Raw genomic sequence first — 11,291 nt, 5'->3', positions numbered from 1 at the left:
GGCCGCGTTCCCCTTTGTGCGGTCCGCGCTAGAGAGTTCAGAGAGTGGTATTTGTATAGTTCTTCAGCGCGGCCGCGGTCCATTTTTGCGCGGTCCGCGCTGGGTCTTCAGAGGGTATATAAGGTTGGCAATTTCAGTCATTTTTCACTTTTTTTCAAAACCCAAAACATAAGAGGCGATTTTCCAAACGATTCTTCTTCTCCAAAATGATTGGTAAGTGATTTCTAACTCATTTTCTTTACTCCTTAACATCTTTAAACATAATTTCAACTTCAAAACAAAGATTTTTAATGGGAAATTTGGGAATTTTGGGTAGAACCTAGATTTTCTAAAATTGGGGGTTTTGGACCTCAATTCGAGGTCCGATTCCAAAATAAATTATATATCTGAGTTCATGGGGGAATGGGTAATCGAGTTTCGGTTCGAACCTCGGGTTTTGACCATGTGGGCCCGGGGGCATTTTTTGACCTTTGGGGTAAATGGATGCAAAAGCTATAACTAGACATTGGGTTCGATTTGTTTAGCACATATTGATAACGTGAAGTCATTATTGCGTAGATTTGGTTGAGTTGGAGCCGAATTCGAGAGGGAAAGCGGTTATTGAGGATTGAATTGGCCGTGGAAGTTGAGGTAAGTGTTTGGTTTAACTCTAGCTTGAGGGAATAGGAGTTGAGTCTTGTTTGCTATTTGCTAATTGATCGAGTACGATGTATAGGCATGGTGACGAGTATCTATACATTGGTGTCTAGCATGACCATGAGTCCTTAGAGGGTGATTATCCTGATTTTGTGTGAATTCCATGTTAATTGAGGACTTATATATTGTAAAGAACATGTGAAAAACATTATGATCATTTGATTTTCGTGGTGTATTGGCTTGGTTATAATACGAATTGAAAAGGTATCTGAGATTATAAGATTCATGGGAGCATTGGCTCAAGTGATATAGTGAGATGTGAAGTAAGAAACGAAAGAAAGCTAATGAGTTATTGGTTATTCCCTTGCCGGGATGTTTTGCTGTTTGGTAGACTTTTCTCCCTTGCCGGAATATTGAAATTGTAGTCATTGTTCCCTTGCCGGGATTCCTATTTTGTTCGTCTAATCCCTCGCCCCTTTGTTTTTGATTGTTGTTTAGGTGAGGACGAGTAATAAAGCACGAAGGGTGATGCCGTGCACAATTGTGATATGAATACTAATGCACGAAGGAACATTCCGTGCCATGATATGATTACTAATGCACGAAGGAACATTCCGTGCCATGATATGATTACTAATGCACGAAGGAACATTCCGTGCCATGATATGAGTGTTTATGCACGAAGGATCATTCCGTGTCATCATTTTGTGAGGTAAAGCACGAAGGGTGATGCCGTGCACTTTATATGATTGTTTGGGTGAGGATGAGAGTAAAAGCATGAAGGATGGTGCCGTGCAACTGTTGATTTCCTACTCTCGTTGCTATTGTAGTTGTACTGTTTCATTGCTTAATTATTGATTTTTATACCTGAACTGTTACAGCCCTACAGCATGCTCCCCCTCCCCCTTGACTGGTTAATTTCTGTATACCTTTATATTGCATACATATATATTGAACTGCACAGGTTTGCTTGGTAGTCTGGTCTAGCCTCGTCACTACTTCACCGGGGTTAGGCCAGGCACTTACCAGCACATGGGGTCGGTTGTGCTGATGCTACACTCTGTGCATCTTTTTGCACAGATCACGGTGCCGGAGCAGCTTTTGGACAGCAATAGTAGATTTGGGAGCTGACTTCAGTCCAAAGACACCGAGGTAGCCTTGCTGACGTTCGCAGGCCCGGAGTTTCTTCTATCTTTATCTTTGTTTGTTATCCTTTGTACCGGAACAAACAAAACTATGTTTTTATTCAGACATTGTATTTAGCATTCTCTAGACGTTCGTGAGTTTGTGACTCCAGTCCTTAGGTAAAGTTGTATTAAACTTCCGCATTGCTTTCAGTTTATTTATATTTAGGACTTCATTTTTCTATTAAATGTTTCGTTGTTTTTATTAATGTCGAGGTTTGCTAAGAGAGATAATAACTAATTGGCTTGCCTAGCTCCTAATAGTAGGCGCCATCACGACTCCCGAGGGTGGGAAATCCGGGTCGTGACAAGTTGGTATCAGAGCACTAGGTTACATAGGTCTCAGAACTCACGGACAAACTCGGTAGAGCCTGAGGGATCGGTACAGAGACGTCTGTATTTATCCACTAGAGGCTACAGAGTTAGGAAAATTTCCCTTTTGGTCCTTCTTGTCGTGCGATTCTGTTTCTCAAATGCTGATTGTCTCTCTACTCTGTTCTTTCGCATATGGCGAGAACACGTGCTTCCTCTTCTACCGCGCAGCAGCTCGAGCACCAACAGTAGCTCCTATGAGGGGCAGAGGGCGAGGCCGAGGCAGGGGCAGAGCTCAGCCCCGAGTAGCAGCCCCAGAGGCAGAGCCTCAGATTGATTATGACGAGGAGGCCCCAGCCCCAGCAGCTCCAGTGGGCCCGGCTCAGGTCCCGGAGGGATTTATTGCCACCCCAGTTCTTCAGGATGCTTTGGTCCGATTGGTGGGCCTCATGGAGAGCGTCATCCGGGCAGGATTGCTTCCTGTAGCACCAGCCACTTCTCAGGCTGGAGGAGGAGTTCAGACTCCTGCTACACGTACTCCGGAGTAGGTAGCTCCCCATGCTCAGGTTCCAGTGGTTCAGCCAGTTGTGGCAGTTCAGCCGGGTATTGTGACTCAGACCGGCGATGGAGCGGCTATGTCCGCAGATGCTTTGTGGAGGCTGGATAGGTTCACCAAGCTCTTCACCACCACATTCAGCGGTGCTTCTTCAGAGGACACCCAGGATTTCTTATATAGCTGCCATGAGGTTCTTCGGACTATGGGTATTGTGGAGACCAATGGGGTCAACTTTGCCACCTTTCGTCTATCTGGATCCGCCAAGACTTGGTGGAGGGACTATTGTTTAGCCAGACCAGCAGGGTCGCCATCTCTGGCTTGGGACCAGTTTGCAGAGTTGTTCTTGGAGAAGTTTCTCCCCGTTACTCAGCGAGATGCTCTTCGTAGGCAGTTTGAGCGCCTTCAGCAGGGCTCTATGACAGTCACACAGTATGAGACCCGGTTCATTGATCTAGCTCGCCATGCTATTGTTATACTCCCCACCGAGAGAGAGAGGGTGCGGAGGTTTATTGAGGGATTGATTCAGTCGATCCGTCTCCAGATGGCTATGGGAGTCGGGAGTGAGATTTCTTTTCAGGAGGCGGCCAATGCGGCCCGTAGAGTTGAGATGGCTCTTGCACAGGGAGGTGGTCATGGGTCAGATAAGAGGCCCCGTCATACAGGTAGGTTCAGTGGTACCTCGTCTTGAGGTAGAGATTCTTATGGTAGAGGCCATCCTCCGAGGCCCTTTCAGTCAGCTCTTCAGGTTTCTCATGGTACTTTAGGTGGTCGTGGTTCTCAGCCGCATTATTCTGACCAGCAGCCTCACAGTTCACCATCAGCACCCATTAGTGCCCCACCACTTTAGAGTTTTCGGGTTGGACATTCAGGTCGACAGGGTCAGCAGTCTCAGCAGCCGAGGGCTTGTTACGGTTGTGGTGACCCGAGTCACATTGTTAGATTTTGCCCTCGAGCTTCGAGCAGTTCCCAGCATCAGGGTCCTCGTCCTATGATACAGGCATCAGGTGATCCACAGGCCGCCCAGCCAGCTAGAGGTGGGGGTAGAGGTCATAGAGGTGGAGGTAGAGATCATAGAGGTGGAGCTCGGACCGCCAGAGGTAGAGGCCAGCCAGCAGTCGATCGTCCCAGGGATATGGGTCAAGGAGGTGGGGCCCAGCCCCGGCGTTATGCTCTTCCAGCCAGGCCAGAGCTGAGTCTTCAGATGCAGTTATTACAGGTACTATTCTGGTCTGTGATAGAGATGCTTCAGTGCTATTTGACCCTGGGTCTACGTATTCATATGTGTCATCCTATTTTGCACCGTACTTGGTTATGCCTAATGATGCCTTGGGTGTTCCTGTATATGTATCTACACCGGTGGGTGATTCTATAGTGGTCGACCGAGTTCATCGTTCCTGTGTGGTAGTGTTTGAGGGTCTTGAGACCCGTGTTGATTTATTGCTCTTAGACATGGTGGATTTCGACGTCATATTAGGGATGGATTGGTTGTCCCCGTATCATGCCATCTTGGATTGCCACACCAAGACCGTGACCTTGGCTTTACCAGATTTGCCCCGTTTGGAGTGGAGAGGGACCCTAGGTCATGCCACTCGTAGTGTTATCTCATATGTGAAGGCTCGACGTATGGTCGAGAAGGGGTGTTTGGCCTATTTGGCCTATGTTCGTTATTCCAGTGCTGAGGTTCCTCCTATAGATTCTGTGCCTGTTGTCCGGGAGTTTCCAGATGTTTTCCCCTCAAACCTGCCGGGTATGCCACCCGACAGGGACATTGATTTTTGTATTGATTTGGCTCCGGGCACCCGGCCCATTTCTATCCCGCCGTATCGCATGGCCCCGCCGGAGTTGAAAGAGTTAAAGGGTCAGTTGCAAGATTTTCTTGACAAGGGTTTCATTAGACCCAGCATCTCGCCTTGGGGTGCGCCGGTGTTATTTGTGAAGAAAAAGGACGGTTCGATGAGGATGTGCATTGATTACCGGCAATTGAACAAAGTGACGATAAAGAACAAGTATCCACTGCCGAGGATTGACGATTTGTTCGACCAGCTTCAGGGCGCGAAGGTGTTTTCAAAGATAGACTTGAGATCTGGCTACCACCAGTTGAGGATTAGGGCATCCGATGTCCCTAAGACAGCATTCCGCACTCGGTATGGGCATTATGAGTTTTTGGTCATGTCATTTGGGTTGACCAATGCCCCAGCAGCATTTATGGAGTTGATGAACCGAGTGTTCAGGCCTTATTTGGACTTGTTCGTGATAGTTTTTATTGATGATATTCTGATATACTCCTGCAGTCAGGAGGAGCACGAGCAGCACCTCAGAGTGGTTCTTCAGACTCTGAAGGATAGCCAGTTATATGCTAAGTTCTCGAAGTGTGAGTTCTGGTTGACTTCAGTAGCATTTCTGGGTCACGTTGTATCAGCAGAGGGTATTCAGGTGGACCCGAAGAAGATTGAGGCAGTCAAGAGCTGGCCTAGACCAGCATCAGCTACAGAGATCCGGAGTTTCTTGGGGTTAGCAGGCTATTACCGTCGGTTTGTGGAGGGGTTTTCGTCTATTGCAGCCCCGATGACCAGGTTGACCCAGAAGGGTGCCCAGTTCAGATGGTCAGATGAGTGTGAGGCGAGCTTTCAGAAGCTCAAGGCAGCTCTGACTACAGCACCGGTATTGGTTTTGCCCACAGGTTCAGGGCCTTATACAGTCTATTGTGATGCTTCCCGTATTGGGCTTGGTGCAGTATTGATGCAGGATGGCAGAGTCATAGCCTATGCTTCGAGGCAGTTGAAGATCCACGAGAAGAATTATCCGGTTCATGATCTAGAGTTGGCAGCCATTGTTCATGCTTTGAAGATTTGGAGGCATTATCTATATGGTGTGACGTGTGAGGTGTACACTGATCACAAGAGTCTTCAGTACTTGTTCAAGCAAAAGGAGTTGAATTTGAGGCAGAGGAGGTGGTTGGAGTTGCTGAAAGATTATGATGTTACTATCTAGTACCACCCGGGGAAGGCCAATGTGGTGGCCGATGCATTGAGTAGGAAGTCCGCCAGCATGGGTAGTCTTGCTTATATCCCGGCCAGCCAGAGGCTGCTTGCTTTGGATGTTCAGGCTTTGGCCAATCGATTTGTGAGGTTGGATATCTCTGAGCCTAGCCGAGTGGTAGCTTGCACGGTTGCTCGTTCTTCATTATTGGAGCGTATCCGTGACCGGCAGTTTGATGATCCCCATTTGTGTGTCCTCAGAGACACGGTGCAGCGTGGAGGTGCCAAGAAGGTGACCTTAGATGATGATGGTGTCTTGAGACTGCAGGGGCGAGTTTGTGCGCCCAATGTTGATGGGATTAGAGAGTTGATCTTAGCGGAGGCCCATAGCTCCCGGTATTCTATTCACCTGGGCGCCGCGAAGATGCATCAGGATCTGAGGCAGCACTATTGGTGGCGTAGAATGAAGAAAGATATTCTTGCATATGTGGCTCGATGTTTGAACTGTCAGCAGGTTAAGTATGAGCATCAGAGGCCTGGTGGTTTGTTTCAGAGGATTGAGCTTCCCGAGTGGAAGTGGGAGAGGATTACTATGGATTTTGTTACTGGACTCCCGTTGACCCGGAAGAAGTTTGATGCAATTTGGGTCATTGTTGATAGGCTGACCAAGTCAGCGCATTTTGTTCCTGTTGCAACCACTTATTCGTCCGAGAGGTTAGCTGAGATCTACATCAGAGATATTGTTCGCCTTCATGGGGTGCCGGTATCTATCATTTCGGACCGGGGTACGCAGTTTACCTCGCACTTCTGGAGAGCAGTTCAGCGAGAGTTGGGCACCCAGGTTGAGTTGAGCACAGCATTCCATCCTCAGACGGACGGACAGTCCGAGCGGACTATTCAGATATTGGAGGATATGCTCTGAGCTTGTGTTATAGACTTTGGAGGTTCGTGGGACCGATTTTTGCCTTTAGCAGAGTTCGCCTACAACAACAGCTACCTGCCCAGCATTCAGATGGCTCCACATGAGGCGTTGTATGGCAGGCGATGTCGGTCCCCAGTGGGATGGTTTGAGCCGGGAGAGGCTCGATTGTTGGGTACGGATCTAGTTCAGGAGGCCTTGGACAAGGTCAAGATCATTCAGGATAGGCTTCGGACAGCTCAGTCCAGGAAGAAGAGCTATGCAGATCGCAAGGTCCGAGATGTGGCTTTCATGGTTGGTGAGCGAGTATTGCTCCGAGTGTCGCCTATGAAGGGCGTGATGAGATTTGGAAAGAAGGGCAAGCTTAGCCCTAGGTTCATTGGCCCATTTGAGATTCTCAACCGTGTGGGAGAGGTGGCTTATAGGCTTTCCTTGCCGCCTAACTTGTCAGCCGTGCATCCAGTTTTTCATGTGTCCATGCTTCGGAGGTATCACGGCGAGCCAACCCACGTGTTAGATTTCAGCATTGTCCAGTTGGACAAGGATCTGTCTTATGAGGAGGAGCCGGTGGCTATTCTAGATCGGCAGGTTCGACAGTTGAGGTCGAAGAGTTTTCCTTCAGTGCGTGTTCAGTGGAGAGGTCAGCCTCCTGAGGCATCGACCTGAGAGTCCGAGTCTGATATGCGGAGCCGTTATCCTCATCTTTTTCCCGACTCACGTAATTCTTTCTTTTGTCCATTCGAGGATGAACGGTTGTTTTAGGGGTGGAGAATGTGACGATCCGAAGGGGTCATCACCTGTTTTCTCATGCATTCCGCGTTTTCGAGGCCTTGAAAACCTCATTTTAGTCGCCTCGAATTACGAGCGCAGTCCAGGCGCGTAGCCAGAAAGTTTAAATACGAATTCTGTGTGAAAAATAATGAACATTGATGTTAATATTATTAAAGTTGACTTTGGTCAACATTTTGGGTAAACGGACCCCACCCGGACCCGTGATTGGACGGCCCCGGAGGGCCCGTAGGAAAATATGAGACTCGGCATATGCCCGGAATCGAATTCCGAGGTCTAGAGCCCGAGAAATGAAATTTTTTGTGAAATTGCTTTTCTGAAATTTATCAAGGGAACTGGAAATGAAATTTGATTAAAAGACCGTGGTATCGAGCCCGTATTTAGGTTCCGGTGCTCGGTACAAGTCTTATATATGGTTTAAACGCTTTCTGTAAAGTTTGGTTGAAATCGGACGTCGTTTGACGTGTTTCGGACTTGATGTTTTATGAAAATTGGGAAGAATTCATGAGTTTTGAGGCTTGATCCGTTGTTTTTGATGTATTTTGGCGATTTGATCGCACGGTTAAGTCCGTAGGGTGTTTTTGGAGTTATGTGTAAGTTCTGTTTGGAGCCCCGAGGGCTCGGGTGAGTTTTGAGTAGGCCCCGGGAGGTCTTAGACTTAGAAATAGCAGATGTTGCAGGTTCAGGGAGTTGCAGGCTCCAGCGCGCCCACGGTCGCCTTAGCGCGGTCCGCGGTGCGTGCTGCGCGGACGCGGTCGCCTTAGTGCGGTCCGCGGTGGAAGCTGCGCGGCCGCGGTCGTCCATGCGCGGTCCGCATAGCTAACTTCAGAGAGCCAGCATTTCCCAGGTCTACTAGCGCGGCCACGTTCCCCTTTGTACGGTCCGCGCTGGAGAGTTCAGGGAGTGGTATTCGTACAGTTCTTCAGCGCGGCCGCGGTCCATTTTGGCACGGTCCGCGCTGGTCTTCAGAGGGTATATAAGGTTGGGAATTTCAGTCATTTTTCACTTTTTTTCAAAACCCAAAACATAAGAGGCGATTTTCCAAACGATTCTTCTTCTCCAAAACGATTGGTAAGTGATTTCTAACTCATTTTCTTTACTCCTTAACATCTTTAAACATAATTTCAACTTCAAAACAAAGATTTTTAATGGGAAATTTGGGAATTTTGGGTAGAACCTAGGTTTTCTAAAATTGGGGGTTTTGGACCTCAATTCGAGGTCCGATTCCAAAATAAATTATATATCTGAGTTCATGGGGGAATGGGTAATCGGGTTTCGGCTCGAACCTCGGGTTTTGACCATGTGGGCCCGGGGGAATTTTTTGACCTTCGGGGTAAATGGATGCAAAAGCTATAATTAGACATTGGGTTCGATTTGTTTAGCACATATTGATAACGTGAAGTCATTATTGCGTAGATTTGGTTGAGTTGGTGCCGAATTCGAGAGGGAAAGCGGTTGTTGAGGATTGAATTGGCCGTGGAAGTTGAGGTAAGTGTTTGGTTTAACTCTCTAGCTTGAGGGAATAGGAGTTGAGTCTTGTTTGCTATTTGCTAATTGATCGAGTACGATGTATACGCATGGTGACGAGTATCTATACATTGGTGTCTAGCATGACCGTGAGTCCTTAGAGGGTGATTATCCTGATTTTGTGTGAATTCCATGTTGATTGAGGACTTGTATATATTGTAAAGAACATGTGAAAAACATTACGATCCTTTGATTTTCGTGGTGTATTGGCTTGGTTGTAATACGAATTGAAAAGGTATCTGAGATTATAAAATTCATGGGAGCATTGGCTCAAGTGATATAGTGAGATGTGAAGTAAGAAACGAAAGAAAGCTAATGAGTTAGTGGTTATTCCCTTGCCGGGATGTTTTGCTGTTTGGTAGACTTTTCTCCCTTGCCGGGATATTGAAATTGTAGTTATTGTTCCCTTGTCGGGATTTCTATTTTGTTTGTCTATTCCCTCGCCCCTTTGTTGGTGATTGTTGTTTTGGTGAGGACGAGTAATAAAGCACGAAGGGTGATGCCGTGCACAATTGTGATATGATTACTAATGCACGAAGGAACATTCCGTGCCATGATATGATTACTAATGCACGAAGGAACATTTCGTGCCATGATATGAGTGTTTATGCACGAAGGATCATTCCGTGTCATCATTTTGTGAGGTAAAGCACGAAGGGTGATGCCGTGCACTTTATATGATTGTTTAGGTGAGGATGAGAGTAAAAGCACGAAGGATGGTGCCGTGCAACTGTTGATTTCCTACTCTCGTTGCTATTGTAGTTGTACTGTTTCATTCCTTAATTATTGATTTTATACCTGAACTGTTACAGCCCCTACAACATGCTCCCCCTCCCCTTGACTGGTTAATTTCTGTATACCTTTATATTGCATACATATATATTGAACTGCACATGTTTGTTTGGTAGTCCGGTCTAGCCTCGTCACTACTTCGCCGGGGTTAGGCCAGGCACTTACCAGCATATGGGGTCGGTTGTGCTGATGCTACACTCTGTGCATCTTTTTGCACAGATCACGGTGCCGGAGCAGCTTTTGGACAGCAATAGTAGATTTGGGAGCTGACTTCAGTCCAGAGACATCGAGGTAGCCTTGCTGACGTCCGCAGGCCCGGAGTTTCTTCTATATTTACTTTAGTTTGTTATCCTTTGTATCGGAACAAACAAAACTATGTTTTTATTCAGACATTGGATTTAGCATTCTCTAGACGTTCGTGAGTTTGTGACTCCAGTCCTTGGGTAGAGTTGTATTGAACTTCCGCATTGTTTTCCGTTTATTTATATTTAAGACTTCCGCTTTTCTATTAAATGTTTCGCTATTTTTAATAATGTCGAGGTTTACTAAAAGAGATAATAAATAATTGGCTTGCCTAGCTCCTAATAGTAGGCGCCATCACGACTCCAGATTGTGGGAAATCCGGGTCGTGACAAAGGTTCAGCTTTGCTGGTGTCTCTATTCTCGCATTTTTAAATTGCATTTGCGAGGTTTTCATTGCATTTGCGATGTCCGCATTTTCGAGATCATTCTCTCTTTTGCGACGATGGTCCGGGTCAGGGGAGTTCGCATTTGCGATTAGGCAGCTCCGCATTTGCGACACAAACTTTTGTTTTTGCTAAAACTCTGAGCTCGCTTTTGCGAGTCTTGTATCGCATTTGCGACTTTGACAGAGCTGGTGTGATGACCCGATAGGTCGTCTTATGATTTAAAACAAATTTTGTATTCCGAGGCCTTTCAAACCTCATTTTATTGCTCCTCGATTTGCACGCGAAGTCCGGACGTATTTTCGGAAAGCTTTTATTTTGAAAGTTGATGAAAATAATAATTTTTGCCTTGAAAAGTTGATTTAGTTGACTTTGGTCAACATTTTGAGCAAACAGACCCGGACTCGTATTTTGACAGTCCAGGTGGGTCCGTATCAAAATATGGGACCTGGGCGTATGCCTTTAATCGGATATGGAGGTCCCTAGCCCGAGTTATGAATTTTTGTTAAAAATTATAAGCCTGAAAATTTAATGGTTTTTAAGAAATTATTAATGTTTGATCTTGTTGGTACTAGGTCTGTATTTTGGTTTCGGAGCCCGGTACAGATTCAATATAATATTTAAGTCATGTCTATTAAATTTGGTGAGAAACAGAGTTAGTTTGACGTGATTCGGACGTCCGGTTTAAAAAATAGAAATTTCAAAGTGTTCTTGAGAATTTCATTTGATTTGGTGCCAAATTCGTAGTTCTAGGTGTTATTTTAGCAATTTAATTATGTAAGCAAGTTCATATGATGTTTTAAGACTTGTGTGCATGTTTGGATTGGAGCCCCGAGGGCTCGGGTAAGTTTCGGATAGGCTACGGGGTGAAAATAAGAATTTGAACATTACTGGTTTTTGTTGCAGGCCTCA

At 46.4% G+C, this 11,291-nt stretch overlaps 1 protein-coding gene across 1 annotated transcript; it reads left to right on the top strand.

The window, feature by feature from the left end:
• Positions 4,648 to 5,067, top strand: LOC109226293 (RNA-directed DNA polymerase homolog; the record flags this gene model as incomplete). The annotated part of the gene is made up of 1 exon (XM_019391080.1): positions 4,648 to 5,067. A coding segment is annotated over exon 1 (420 nt), but the record flags the coding sequence as incomplete, so codon positions are not given.

The sequence above is a fragment of the Nicotiana attenuata genome, chromosome 5 (assembly GCF_001879085.1).
Source record: "Nicotiana attenuata strain UT chromosome 5, NIATTr2, whole genome shotgun sequence".
In the NCBI taxonomy this organism is placed as follows: domain Eukaryota; kingdom Viridiplantae; phylum Streptophyta; class Magnoliopsida; order Solanales; family Solanaceae; genus Nicotiana; species Nicotiana attenuata.
Note: the sequence above shows the minus strand (reverse complement) of the source record. Positions and strands in the feature narration are given on the sequence as shown.